Genomic DNA, 16,871 nt, shown 5'->3' on the forward strand with positions numbered 1-16,871 from the left:
GCAATCAAATTGATTATTTTTTTATGTAGTTATTACATTAAATTAAATTAAAATTGTATTTACCTAATTAAAATTAAAAGTAGGTACAGTATACACTGTATATTGCATCTTTATAAATGGTGAATTGTTTTATATTTATGTTCCAAGTTTAAGGAAGTAGTTTTAAGGGAGATAATGGTGTATGGGATTTTAATAATAACAAAAAAAAAAAAAATAACAGAAAACAATGAATATAGCAAATTGATAAACGTTTATTTACGTTGTTTTCAATATCACAAATGTATGTTAAAATTAAAGCAATTACACAATAAATACATACATTTTTATGCCTAAGTTTAAGTCATAAATAAACAGTTCTATGAAAGCATATTATACAACCTTATATATTACTTAATTATATTATACAGTTCTATTCAACTTCGTCATTTTATATCAAAATACTTTATGATAATGTGTACAATAATCTAATTTTTAGGACACAAAGATTCGACTAAAACAGTAGGCAAAATAAAAAACATCAGAACATTTAAAATAATATCTTAAATGTATAGTTAGATGTTTATTGGATAGTGACATCAAAATGTTTATGGACGGGTTATCTGATTTTATGGCCGTAAAACACCGATTAATGTATATTATTATAATTTATAACTATTTTTTTTTTTTTTAACAAATTAATCATGAATAATAAATTAAAAATTAATTTTTATAATGAAATCATTATTTCCTGACTTATACTATAGTTATATTAATTACTTATTATTATAATATTGATGTTAACAGTATATTATTAGTTGTACAAAATGGAAGTAACATTAAAATAATTACTCGTTAAACTTTTAAGAAATTCAAGATATTTGAGCGCATACATATCCGATCAGATACATCTGAATCACGTTTGAGTAATAAAACCAACTCACGTACGGATTATCGTTGGGCTTGCAATGAAAAGTATATAAAATGCCAGAAATTTACATTACAGCTCATGCGAATTCTTAAAACTTTAACTAAAAATCTGAAACAGAAAGTTTTATGTTCTGCATTTTTTTTAAACTTTTCCCTGAAACTTCACCCTGCTTTAATGTTATTTGCCATGTCCATTGGAAATGGATATATAGAGTGACGAATCTGTGTTTAAAACGTGGACAACAACACAAAAGCTATTTTTATTATTTTTAAAAATAAATTAATACAATTTGACTTTTGAGTCTTAAAAAAATATTAACAAAAAAAAAAATTAAAAAAAAATTGTCTACTTAAAAATAATAATAATAAATATATTATACTTAAAATTATAGTCGTAGGTACTTACACTACTCTTAAAATACGTAATTTGTATACGCCTATATTATAAGCTATAAATAAATATAAATTAACTTAGGTAATATAAATTTACATTTCACAGGCTATATAAACCATAATATTATGGTTTTAATTGTTGAAGAATATTTAAAAAGGAATAAACGTTATCATACAACTTGGTATAGAATTTTTCGGCTCTGTACGTATTACATTGTAAAACATATTTATCAAATTATGTTATTCAATTATTATGTTGATTTTTACTATTCAAAATAATATCATTTTATAACATTTTAGTTTTATTAATAACAATAGGAAAATACTAAGCCGAGATGGTACACATTACGATATAAAATGTTTAACTACTAATATTCATATTATGTCATAGTAAACTTAATCTGATTGTAACTCCACGTACATTCATAACAAACTGTAGTGTATAATACTATAATATTGTTTAATTTATTTACTACGTCCAACAACCGAATATGAAGATTAAATAGTTTCAAGTAATTTTGGTGGAGTAATCAAATTTAGTTTTATTCTTGAATTTAATGTGCACCGGGAAACACAATTGTGCATACCTACTTAGTTTTCATTCGAATTGATTATGTTAGTCAACCTACGTATTTATCTGATTGTACTGAATTTAATAAGAATTATATTTACAAGATGCATTAGAAGAAAAAAAAAATTATTAAAAATTGGCAGTGAAACATGAATCCTGTCTTTAGCTACAAAAAAATATTGTCATACTAATACCGGTATATATAACCTATACATTATTTTAATGACAAAAATAATATATTTTTCTACAAAAACCTTAACGTAGGACATTTAAGAAATATATGAACACAACTACCCCCGAGGTATGTTTTTTCATGCCTATTGTATGCCTTTAATGTATTATTGTATCTTTATAATTATTTAGGATTGAATAAACATAAATCAGCGAATAGTCTCAGATGCGCGTCTATTGGTCGGAATAATCCTTTTTTTCTTTTTTCAAATCATTTTTATTGTTAAGGTCGATTTGTATCAAAATCTCTTCTCCGAATAACGGCGAAATGTGTTGTTTGGAAACTGTTATTTTTTGTTGATCCACACTCCAACGAACCGGTAATACTGTAGCCCATGTTGAAATCAGCTGTGCTTACATTAGACGTAAGGCATAACTATAAGAAACAAAAATAATTTTATTACTAAAATTTAAAAATATAGATATTATTACATTAATTGTACATAACACATAATATCGTTTTTGGTTAAATAGTCAATAACCATTATATTAAATACATTTTTAGCAAATTTTAATTAGCAATATTATGCATTTATATTGAATTCAAAATCATAGACATCAGACAATACGTATTATTGTCTAATTAAAATTATTAGTTTTGACTTGTTATACCGTAGTAATAATAATGCTAATAATATTACAATTTATAATTATAAGTGTGGTGACTAAAAAGGTAAATATTGTTGGTTTCATTACAACAATGTGATTAAATATTTTTCTTGTGTGTGTATGGAAGTATTTTTTACAGTTGAAAGGAGTACATATTATCTATTTAAAATGTTTTATTTAACAATATAATATAGCAACATACTATATCATAGTGACTGCATTTATAAAAATTGGAACAATATAGATAATTCCCTAAATCTAATTTCGAATTTGAAAATGTAATATTCATTTCATTATCCTCTTTTCCGGAACATCGGATCCGGAAGAAAAATATTTTACAAATCAATTATTATCCATCGTATAAAATATTAAATGGTTTCATGTCTGAAAAGTATAAAAACCTGATTGCTACGTATTGTTAAATAGAAGCTAAATTGAAATTATAATTTTCATATTTTGGTGCATGAAAAAGTGTAGTGGATAGTGTAAAATATTATTCACAAATTATTATTTATTTCTTATATGCATTCACACTGTAACACCATGTATATGCACTTGTTGCAATATTGTTTACATATTAATAATAATAATAATATGATATTATTAATGAACTTAAATGGTCCTTTTCAAAGCGAAATTGTCAATAACCGTAAATTAAATTTTTATGTAATTAAGATTATACCGGGCCAATGCAATATTGTTTTTATTGTTTCTATTATAATAGAATATAAGTTTAACGATGCAGATTATAGGTTTTTTTATTTTAATTAAACCCGTTTTTAAAACGTAGTTTTGTTTTGATGGTGGGGGGTGGGGCTATTGATAAATATTATTTCATTATAACAGTTCTAAGCACTTAACTAAGGTGTAATTAAACCTGCATCAACGTGACACGTGCAATACGTTTTCTGTTATTTAAATAATTAAATTCCCTGGCGTTTTCCACAATGATTTTTCGTCGTGTATATAATAATATTAATATGAACTCGTTCGTGAAATACGTCATTTGTTCGGCGTAACTACAGAAAATGCCTACCTAAGCGAAAAGACGTCGAGAATTAACGATGGCGAAAAAAAAAATTAAGCGAATAAAGAATACTTAAGTAATTTCTCGTTTGCCCGTTTACTCGCGTTATATGCGCAATATATCAAAAGGCCCGCCATTGGGGCGGCAGACAGGGACCTCATAATATATAATAATATATATATATATGTATTAAACGCAGTTATTTTTACAAGTAATCCTTTGTCCCTGAACAAAGGCGACACGTAATACGCGCTCAGGTTATGTTATAATATATAACGGACGGCATGCTATCCGCGCGCGCTGCACATTGACCAATTACTACGTATCCGCGGAGCAAGCGCCGTGTGCGGACGGGGTGCAAAGGCTCCGGTTAATTAGAAAACGCGCGTATAGCCGTTATATATATATATATATATATTTATACACGGTACCTTTATAATAATAATGTACACTCGAGATTGCCGAGGCAAAAAGTCTTGAAACACAATAATTAAGATTGATTTATTGCGGCTGGCGTAACATATTCATAATCGTCGTCGTCGCGGCCACAGAGAAACATATTGTTGGTTGTTATGTTATATAATATACGTCGTCTCGTCACGCGGAAAATCTTCTATTAGGCAGGCTTTTGGTACACGCTCTCCCTTCACACCACTTCCGTCCCCCCCCCACCATCGTACAGACGCGCTTGTGAGTGTGAATTTCGTACACGTGTGCGGTGGAAACTTTAATAATAATAATAATAATATTTCGTAGAAATGCCGGAAAATAAAGTTTTCTGCTAAAACTTTGCTCAACTCACTCTTACCCATACATATATACATATATATATATATATATAAAATATTCTATATACATATCATGTATAACTGTGAGTCTCGCGAGCACGTAAAAACGAAACAAATATGCACGCGGTTGTTCTTCTGCAACCGCTGCACCGTCCGCCACCCCACGGGTCTATATACTATACACCATTACTTATGTAGTATATACAATACGTATATATATATATATATGTATATATGTTATAGCCGATGGTTTTAAATTTCGTTTCCTCGGGGACGGTTGTATTCGCTATCCGCGCGATCCTAATCCCGAGACATATTATGCGCGTCTGTCGTTTAACGTGTGATTATTACTGTTGTTATTGTCGTTTTCGTTGCCGATTCAGCAGTAGTTTTATCTCACAATAATCGCCGTCCCGAGCCTATAACAATGATAGATTACACGAGTACTTACAGCGTGCGCTGTGTACGACTACACAATCACGCAAAATCCATTTGACAAATTAAAATAGGTAACGGGTGGTTGGTATATTATATTATTATTATGACAAACGATACAGCAGTGTTATCCTTTGAATGCCGCACGCGTTCTTCTTATTATGCCGTTCGAAACTTTAGAAGCTCGCAAACCGTATAAATATCGCGTTACAGTCATTTTCAACTATACCTACGTACATACAGTTTATTGTTATAGATACGCACGTGGCCCACGTTTTCAATGACATTTTTTTGTTTTTATTGCTAACGGCGCGCGTTTGTAAAATTAATTTAGACGCAAAACCTATTTGGATAAACACACTTCAAAGCATAGTGCAATGTATTGTGTACAACGTCATATTGTATCCTATAGTTTACCCACGTAATGTGTTTTGTCACTTACCGTTTCACATAGTCATAGACAAATAATAATTATTCGATGCGTTTTGCTCTTGTACGCTTGTTCGTATATAATATGATTGATTGTGTAGATACTATATAGATACGGAAACCTTACGGAATTAAAATATTGACATGATATTTTTTGTATACGTCACAAAATTTAGTTTTCGATTATTAACATTTAAAATTTCAACATTGACGTCGCATGATTAATGTAAGAATTCAGTCAGATTTTAGAAATAAAGCTGTTATAAATAATTGTGAAGATAAAAAAGATAAGCTTTTACTTATTTGTAATAATATAAATCAAACCAATATATAGCCTTTTTTTTTAATATTGAATACCAACATTAAAAAGATTGAATTACTTTTCATTTTATTATCCTTCTTGAATTCAAGATATTTTTCATTTAAATGTATTGAACCAGAAAATGCTGTTTTCTATCAAGTATATCAACAAATTTCACAATATGAAGATTGAAGAGTCTAAGGGAATTTCATTAAAATAATTTTAAAATAGGGTTAGATTGACGTTTTCTTCGTGCTTTAAAAAAAGTTTAATATACTCGTGAATTTGATTAATGCGAGGAGGATTTAAAATGTGACATGCACATATAGTTGTAGATAATATATCATAACTCATAATATTTTAAACAGATTCAATATCATTATATGATATACATTTATATAATATTATGATTTTATTGTATTTTAAGTCAGATGCCAATCGCGTTTCGTAAGTTATAGTTTATTAATTTATTGTACCCTGTGAAAATCGATTTAAATTGCCTTCAACTATAAAAGTAAAATTCAAAATTCTTAGTTAAGAATTATGAAGTGGATTTTTTTATATTGTAACGAGTGTACACATGCCACATTGATATAATATTATACTATTAAAATGTTACGTGTTGATTGATTTGACGCATGTATTACTTATCAGTTATCAGTTTTCACTCATCAACTAACAAACTTTAATAACCATACGTGATGTAGTTTAATGTTAATATAATAAGATGAAAAATACCTAAATATGTGATAACTTAATTAAAATTACAGAAAACTGACATTTATTTATATAATTTATTCACTGAAAAATATTGATTCTGGATTGAACGTTGGATTATAAAATAGTATTTTGAAATCTGAAAGTGAATAACAATCAAAAATGAATATTTTATGCAATAAATTGATAACGAAACATTATTGACAGAGTGTTTTTCACAGGAAAAACAACACGGGCTATCGCCGATCTCTTATAAGAGCTTCATTAATGCGACGTAGAGATTTAATGTACGAATTTCCAATGAACACAATAATACTATTATGTATTTATGCACCGAAGTGCAAACTCTTGGAAAATATGAGGGTCGAAGACGTGTTTCCTGGCGGGTATAGTTGCGTGATATATTATAATAATATGAATATAATCAATCATGTAACATTTCTGTTTACAGTTATCTCTCAATAGACCGCAGCAACCTTCTGTAATACCATGATATGATGCGATAAAACCACTTATAACTGGACGTATTACGAGCAATGAAACGTTCGGTGTGATTTAACAATTATATATTTTGAGAAGGGAGATGTTAATCAAAACCTTCACTTTCGAGAAAAAAATATGACATAATGAACATTTTAATAAATATATATGTGATTAAAATTCAAGAGTTATAGCCTATAATTGTCTTTTATGAGAAATCGCGAATCGAATCAACTTATCGATTGGTATATAATATAATGGATTAAAATTAAATATTTTTTATTAACTAAATGCCGTAGATATTAGATAGTCAGTATTAATGATTTGTATTATAAATATAAAAATTGTTATTGTATATTGAGAAAAATGTCTCAAATAAAATTTTGAAACCACATTACTCCAATATTATAACTTTTTTACCAAATATAGAAGAAGAAACCACACAAAAGTCTGGATAATTTTAATGCTTGTGTTGTGTAAGCATGATGATCCTCCCCTTCACCAACAACACTATACTGAAAAGTCTAACAAGTTCGTATGATTTTAAATCTCTTTCAGAAAAAATTTTAAAGTACCTACGCTACTGTCGACACATTTTCTCGTTGAATTGGTACCAACCTATTACCGCCGGAATCAGTTGTAGAGGTAGCCGACGTGACACCACGGCATTTCAGAGGGATCTGTTATAGGTACCTCCGCAACTACCTATGTATAAAACGAAGCTATACGAGTCCAAGTTAGTATTCTACAACAGCCAAAGATCGTCGCTGTCAACGTTCGATTACGGTTAAATCAGCGCCGTGTAATTATATTGGATAGTGGTTTTAGGTTAGGTATACAAATAACGTTATTATAATGGGCTAAATGCGTCAATAACTTAGCAGACACTACCTATTTAAATATAGATAATGTATTTAATATTATTTACCCATTACCAAAGTTTCAGTATATAAGTTATTAACTAAAACACAATTTAGAGAATATCGTAAAACATTTCAAGGTAATTTATTAATGATATATAAATAATTAAATAAAAAAAACCCATTTTAATTGCAACCAAAAACACCGATTTTTTTAAACGTGATTTTTTCGTCATTTCACAACACTACTTCCTTTTCCTTCTTCCACGTAACGTTCTCTATCACTATTCACTAGTATAATAAAAAAAAACTCGATAATGTAATGCAATAAATTTGCAATTTATACCTAAATATTATTGTTTTAATCAATTTTTACTTTTCTCGTGTCAAGCAAAATTAAGTCTAAAAAAATTATCATGATTTACCTCTAAATTTTATGGTTTTATTAATTATAACCAATGATGAATTGATATGTGTTTATTTTTTCTTAATTTTGTTCAATGAAAGCTATTAGAGTAGAAACATGTTCAATATTTAAGGTGACGTTTGCAAGAAAATTGTATTTAGTTGGTAATTTAAGTATAAAAATATATAATTCTCTGTATTATTTCAATAACTGTAGAGAACTAATAGAGAACAGTGAAACAACGGGAACATGTACGCAACTTTGTTATTGATAAAATGAATTATTACTTTATTATAGTGTACCATTTATTTTTTTTGTAAATGTGTAATATGTTTTAAAATTACTGTGACCCAATTATATGAAAAAATGATATAATACATCCATCCATTACAGTGACCTCGGTGATAGGGTACACTCAAAACCTCAGAAAAGCACGAGTTTCCTTTAGTTTGTAATACTCGACCAGATAAGTACCCAACAACTTTTAATAAGTCATCATGTAGTTATAAAAAATATTATACACTACATGACTATTGTTTCTGTTTCTATATAATTAAGATTTTTATGCTCAAAATAGGTAGGTATAATTGAAATATATATTTCATTAAAGTATAATTAAATAATTAGTGGACATATTACACAGGTACTATAAAACCTAAATAAATATTACTTTTGTTTTCCGTATGCGAAGCCGCCATAGCACGGATTTTAGCAGTACAAATATATTTTTTTTATTTTTTTTTTTTTTTAGGCCTGAATAACAAGTTGGCGTAACTTATCTAACAATGATAAATGTTTCAGATGTGCCCAAACAAAATGGAAAAAAGAGAGGGGAACAAAAATCCAGGTTTTCTTTTATTTTCATTCGACTAATTCCTAAAAGTTATGCGGCACACTCATCCCGCATCCTAAAACTTTCTCTAACCCGTCCACTTCTAACACGACTTTGAAACATCCAAACCAGAATAGGGGAAAACAAAAGTAAGACCTATCATTATTTCATTACTCTAATTCCTCTCATGTGAACGAGGTTAAATGAGATAGGCCAACCGGAATCCGGAGTTTGGTATTTAGCATTATACGTATACATGTACGAATTATAATAATTATGTATACAACGCTAATCGCTCTATATTATACAGGGTGATTATTTTATCAATAAACAAACTTTTTACCGGTAATTTTATATTTTCCGAAAAAAAAAATGCTTATAATATTCATTTAAAGTAGTATTAATTATATCATATTTTTGAAAATAAATCTTTAAGATTTTAACTTAATTAATGACAAGTTGGCAAACTATATTTTTATAAAAAATATTGACGTACTAATATCGAAAAAAAGATTAATGTCAAAATATAAGCAAGTATTATGCACTGTGCACTGTATACGCAAAAGGTAAACCTCTTCTATTTTTTAAAAAGGTTTTTCTTCAGTTTTTACTTTTAAGCGAAACAAAATATATTGCTACACAATCAATAGTCAGAACGATTTCATTAACATTTTACCAGCTTGCATAATTAATCAGGAATTTGCATTGAATGACAGTAACTCAGTGCTGTACAAATACTTGAAATCTCCTATAAACGCAGTCGACAGATTTGAATAAGCCAGTACGGTGACAACGTCGTACTATAGAAAAATAAGGGTTCGATTGTTTTTCCAGCGTAACATTAAGTGCACAATAATATTTTTTTTCCGATATTGAAATAGTCCGTAAATTATTCAAATTATATTTGTTTTTGGCCGGCACAAAGTTAATTATTTTCTATTATAGTTTAATTAAATCTTATTTATAGATTTATTGAAGCACATTTGGTTCAATGAAATGAATGAATCCCTATTCCCAATGATTTTATTACATTATTTTAATGTTATATAAAAAAAAAAAATGGCTAACATCCAACGTCGCAACGTTGTATAAGCTATTACATGATTATAAGTTTATAGCACGCTGATTTATCAGACCAATTACAAGGAATATTATAATAATAAGTAATTTAAAAACTAAAATTGTAAACACTTTAATAATAATAATTTAAAAATAACTGTTATTTTTGTGTATAACTTTTTAAATTTGTTATTAGACTTTTTAAACATTATACTCGTTTATTAATATAATCTATATTATTATACTAACTAGCATAAAAAATCTTAAATCATTTTATTAGTTAAATTAATATTACTACGGTGTATTCTAAAAATAAAGACAATCAATGAAAATGTATACGTATATAGGAATATAAAAATAATCAAAGGATATTTAACTGTACATTTTAATCTATATTTAAAATGTTTTAAATCGCTTAATTAACTACGTAATAATTAGCTTTAAAAATATAAAAATAAATTTATTATAATATTAATAGTTAATAGACTGTTATTTAAATAAAAATAATGTTTTCTATTTCTATTTTTTTTTTGTAAATAAACTGTATTTTAACATCATGAATTGGTTTATAAACAACTCAAACTCTGGGGACTCATATGAAAGTGAATTATTTGAACGAAGATAAAATCAAAAACACATTTAACGTTTATTAATCGATAAACCCATTTTGGAGCATTTAATCGTTTTGGGACCACCTGCTGGTGGTTATCAAATCATGGAAATGTACTTTTACAATAGTATATGTTCGTCTCTATATTTTGAAATAATATGTACAATTTTATTTGAAAAATACGCTTTATGCGGATCCTAGCTATATCGAACTTATAATAATATGATTAAAAATAAATTACCAAAACTTCGTATATATGTACACTATTAAAAGAAAGTTTTACTATCTTTCCGTATTATGTGCGAAACTACTTAAAAATAATGATACCGTTGTAATTACGACTTAAGAGGAATGAAAAAATCGTTTGCAACTTGTTGCAAGTTCGTTTAAGCGTTATTTCTTTGTGGTTTATCACGTACATTTTCCATGAAAGTACAAGAGAAATGAAACTATTCGTTGATTACATACTTAAGGGCATTGGTTCATGAATCACAACTCATCACCTCAAATTTTCCATTCGAAAAAAAAAATAATGATAATAAATACAAATAACAATGAAAATAATACCTATAATAATGATAACAATAATAATCATAATCATAATAATAAAAAATAGCGACGAGGTCATTAAACAAGCTCTAAAGGAGTTTAACCATCTCCCATTAACACAATCTCCCTTATTTGCAGGTCGATACAACAATTACCTAGCGCCATATAATATATCCATAAACTAGATTTAATCGTGGCACGATTCCCCTCTCTGAATACATGTACACGAAATATTCAGAGCACGTGGCCACTTTGTATAGCGTTGCTCCGTTTGAGTTATACTTGAGAAAATTGGAAACTATGCGCCCCCACTGGTCCTTTTTTTTCTTCGTCCATCCCTGTTTGCAGAGGACCAAAGGGATTAAAACTTAATTACTACGCGGACCTTTTGCCCGGGCACGCCATACCTACACATAATACAAACAAGTACCTACTGTGCACCGATATATAGACGCTGCCAATTGACAGATTTATTTTTCTTCGCTACTGGTCTCTACGGTTCCCTGGTTTATCTTGTAATAAAAAAAAACAGCAACGACACACGACGTGTAAAATGGACAAGAGTTTGCAATTTATCTAATTTGTGTCAAAGCTGGAAAATAACAGGTGTAAATAAATCTGAGATACAACAAAAGGTCTGTGTCTCTGCTTTATCTTTTTAGTATAGAATCTTAGCAATCGGATCATTGTACTGAAACGTATTTTATCAATACCTAACTAGTCAAAGGATAATTTAGTATCCATTGACTATGCTTTTCTTTTAATTAAACTAAATTCGGCCAAAAATTCTATTATAAGTCCTAGTTTGTATATTTTATACTTGCTAGATCCATGATTTAAATTAAAAAAATGTTACATTATTGTGCGGTGATTTAATTTTAGCCAATACATAATATGTAAGGAAAGTATGGAAAGTACGGAACAATTTTTCGAATCAATTTATAAGAAATTGTGTAAGTAAATTATTATATTATATAATATTATTAATAAAAAAATGTAAAATTATATATATATATACTATACGTATATAGATATATAATGTTATTTCGCATTATGTAAAATTATTATTTAATATCCAAAATGTTAATTTGCATTCGAAAGATATCTTCATTAAATATTTAAATGTTTTAACAACGTACGTTCGTCTTAAATTTTTTATTCTACTATAATGCAATAATTAATTAAGAGCTAAATTAAGATTCTCGCTAAAATTACATTATAATAAAATGTAGATAAGCGTAAATGTTAAACTGAACTTAAACTAAAAAAAATAAAAATAATAATTAAATAATTTACATTAATTACGTTATTCATTTATTATTATTATTATTATTACTCATTAGTCATTAGATAGTTGCACTATATTTATATACAAAAAAAAGCTATAGTTTTGTTTTTGAACAGTAAGTTTTAACTTGTTTATAATTTCAAAGATCAAGAGCCATAATTATTAAATTATTATTATTTAGAAAAGCCTCAACATTGTTGACCAACAGTTGTTTACTTATGTATTAACATTATTTTTTGTTTTATAATTCATTTTATATTAACCGAGAATTACAAACATAACAAAATAATTTAGTCCATATGATTTTATTCTGATATATTCACTTACTATATAATATTATATTAAATACATATATTTTTTAATTGCATAAAGGTATGTTTTAAGTTAATGTAAAATTATAATTCTCAATAAATTTGTCACAAAATAATCACTCAACGATATATATAATTATTATTGTTGTTAAATTAAGTATTTTCTATCATGTTTATATTTATAATAAAAGCTTCGAGAGAAAATGATAAAAAAAATAGATCACAGTCTATTAGTAAAAATGTATACAGAGTGTATCAAAAGTTTTCATCCGATTACAAATTTATATAGCTCGGCAATCATTAGCCACAGGTAAACAACCCATAAACTAATGGAAAGATAAGATAACCAAATTTATTTTAACTTATCTAGCTGATAAATTTGGCCCCTTATAAAATTTTGAAATCGGTTGAAGACTTTTGATAAGCTCTGTATACAAATTAAATAAGCTTCATTGAATATTGAATTTCAACGATATTAAATTATACAATCAACTCAATTCGCAGCAGTATTTTAATGTATTTTAAAATCATTATTTCGGTCCATTTCAAGAGAAAATTATTTTCAATCGATATTTACCAAAAACAAATATACAGTCTAATAATGTCTCTCAGTGGTTAGGTAAAACGGGGTAAATCCATTTTTCGATTTTGTTTTTTTATATAAGTTTTTTTTTGTCGTTTTTTTTTTTTTTATTTTTTATTATAAAGTGTTCCTGACAGAGTCATCCAACTTATTGATAATTATTAATTAAAATATAAGCTGTTTTACAATTGATAAAGCAATTTTTTTATATAAGTAACTCAAAAAAAAAAATAACCGTAAATATTTGGAAATGTCATCAATTAATGTTTATATTATTGTTTTTTATTCACGATAATATTTTAAAAATATTTTTACTATTTTTGAGCTATTTATAAGTGTAAGACATTTTAAAATTTTTTTAAAATTTTTTTTTTATAAATGTGGGAACTTAAACTTATATGTTTTTTATATTATTGTAAAATTTTCTAAACGAAATAACATTTTAAATTTATTTTAAAATATTATCTATCTATATTTACTTTTTATAATGAATTTATTTTTACTGTTTACGGTATTTACAGAAATATGTTATTACATTCTGAGTTATATATAAAATTTGATATACAATATAAATATATATTATTATAATAATTAAATACTTATAATATAATAAAAACAATATTTTTGAAAAAAATTATATTAACCTACTAAAATACTAAAAGTAAAATAAGTTACTTTTATAGCTATGTCAAAAAAAAACATATCACTTGATGATATAGATGGATGGGCCGTTTTCACTTAGAATTGTTATTTATATACAATGATGCATTATTAAATTCAAATTTAACACGCTAAAAAGAACAATGTATTTACATAAATGATATTACACACTTTTTATGTAAAAATTCTTCAAACATTAAACAATGTTTATAAATTAAAAATTTTTGTCCATTTACTTTATTTATTTAAATGTTTTTATTAATTTTTCAGTGATTTTTTAGTTTTTGTAGTATATTTAATTTTGATTTTTAGATCATCAACATCCTATTTTTACATATATCTATCATAATTTTTGTACTTTTTGTGTATTAATTTGTGTTATATTATAATTTATAACAAGTTATATCTATAATAACTATGTATATAATACGTGTGTACTTTTATAGGTACAATGTTATTAATTATATTTAACAACGTTTTATTTGTTATTTGATTTCTGATTAAGACATAATGCACGAATACTCATGAGTACATAATCATTATAATTGCTATTATAGTACTATTTTACGTATATAGTATGCAAATCAGATATAAGCTATATGAGTTCAGGGCAAATAGTGACTACTAGCTGCTGCAAGTAGTACATTTAGAATATAATTGTATCAATAATTTAATTATTTATATTAAGTAATAATATTATATTTACGCATTTTTACATCACAGTTGTTTATTTTGTAAAATGCTAGTTTTAGATTATTGCTCGATTTTGTATAAACGACAAATACTAAGGAATAATTTAAGACATGCTGACATCGTTTGACCTGGTGAAATCAAGATGTTGATGTTGGTGCTCAGTAAAATAAACTACGTCAGAAACCATGTTCAATGTTGCAATCTAAGTTATACTTGAAAAATCACACAGCCATCTGTTTTATACCACACAGGGGGGTCGGTCGAGTGGAACGATACACGCGCTCGTCATGATGACGGATCACTGGGGATGCGAAAAAAAAAAATAGTATACCTACGTACACATTCCTCATAACTTTTTCACCATTTTTCCCGGTCAAACGAATCGTTTATGGTTTTCTTTTGAGTGGTTAGTAAAAGGAAAAAAAAACGATGATAATATATAAAAACTAAAAAGGTATGCAGAAAAATATTTTTGGTTAAGGCTGAAAAAATGTGAAACGCGTATAGGCATAACAGGTATCAGACTCCGACGCACATTTGCGAAAGAGAAAAACGCTGGGAACCCGATGGACCGCGAGGAAACGTGATTGAAAAAAATGCACATAAACAGAAATATATGAGAAAATAAATAGGCATTTTATACCGTTTTACACGTGTTCCTTTCATATTTCCCCTTCGGTTCGGCTTGGAAAATCCGTCATTATTTCGGCCAGCCACTACAGCTTTTGGTAAAGCCGGATTTAAAACATTGTTATACTCGCAAGTATACGTATCCACTATAATACAAGTCCCCCCTCTCACTATACTTAGTTTTTGAGGATTATAACTACAACAAATTGCATTACAAAATGTAATTTGATTAGTTCTGCGGATTGGTAACATAAATACAATTATTAATGTCTGCGCGAAATGAAAAAAAAAATTATCGATTTATATAAATTTGTGATTAAATATCACACATCTTCTTATAATTAAAAACAATTAAACCGTCAATAACACATTTTTATTGTACGCCAGCAAACTTACAACAACATATTATATCACAAGTTCTAAAAACATGAATAATGTATTTTCTTAGTTCAAGTGTCCGTAGATTAAAATATACTAGATTAGATTATTATAGATCTGTTATGTTAAACGTTAATATAGTTATCAATGTTATCATTGTTAATATACCCTAATTTTTCTGGAGACTAAGTGAAAATTCTAAGATAATGTATCTTTTCGAACGATTGATTGATTCCATGTCTCTATGTCTCTAAACCTATAATCTACCTATTATCTACTAATAATATACTGTTATTTTCTATTATATTATACTGTATTATAATTCTTAATACACATCACCTAGGTATTTAATGAAAAAACTAAGGCATAAAATTCTTGATTCATTTACCGATGGGTTTTTACCACTCTAGTGCATTTTAAAAATTCCCTATTTTTAAACCCTTAATAACAATCACTAGCAAACAAAAAATACTTGGAAGACATGAAACCTATTCATTCAAAGTTTTAAATTATAATAGTGAACCCGTTTATTATAATACTAACAATATTATATAATATCATATATCATTACCTACTCAAATAAAAAAATTAAAAACAGCATTTCTTTTACTTGTCAATGTCGACACGCAATACGTTGTTTTTTTAAAGTACCGAGGCGATGTTTGAAGTCCAATCTGATAGCCATATCGTAATGCTAAATGCATTAGTTTTAAGTTTTAACACCAAAAAATTGTAACATACTAAGTTTTTGCTTTTAATCAATAGAATAAAATATAATACTATTTATTGCATTGTGATATAGGTAATATTGTATAACATTATATTGCATTACCACGTGTTTCATTTTTTGATTGGTGAAATATTTTAATTTCCTAACCACGTTGCTTTGAAAAATACAAAAACCGAAAGTCCTTATTTGTTAATACTAAATTCGTGCTAAAAGATCCGAGTAATATAAATATGAATAGATAATTAAAATTATTTTAAAGCGCACGACTGTTCATTACAAAGAAAACATTTAATTATATTCTTTATAAAAATGATTTTTTTTTAAATATTTTAATGAATATAACAACGTCTAATTTATTTTAAATTGTATTAAAACAATTAAAATATACTGCTTTG

At 27.0% G+C, this 16,871-nt stretch overlaps 1 protein-coding gene across 1 annotated transcript in view; it reads right to left on the reverse strand.

Moving 5' to 3' along the window:
* Positions 1-231: 231 nt before the first annotated feature.
* Positions 232-16,871, reverse strand: part of LOC132932441 (uncharacterized) — a 40,892-nt gene continuing 24,252 nt past the window's right edge. The window contains exon 4 of the mRNA XM_060998818.1: positions 232-2,477. Within this exon, the coding sequence (XP_060854801.1) occupies positions 2,325-2,477 (153 nt within the window). The 3' untranslated portion in view covers positions 232-2,324. The remainder of the gene's footprint in view (positions 2,478-16,871) is intronic.

The sequence above is a fragment of the Rhopalosiphum padi genome, chromosome 1 (genome assembly GCF_020882245.1).
Source record: "Rhopalosiphum padi isolate XX-2018 chromosome 1, ASM2088224v1, whole genome shotgun sequence".
Lineage (NCBI taxonomy): Eukaryota > Metazoa > Arthropoda > Insecta > Hemiptera > Aphididae > Rhopalosiphum > Rhopalosiphum padi.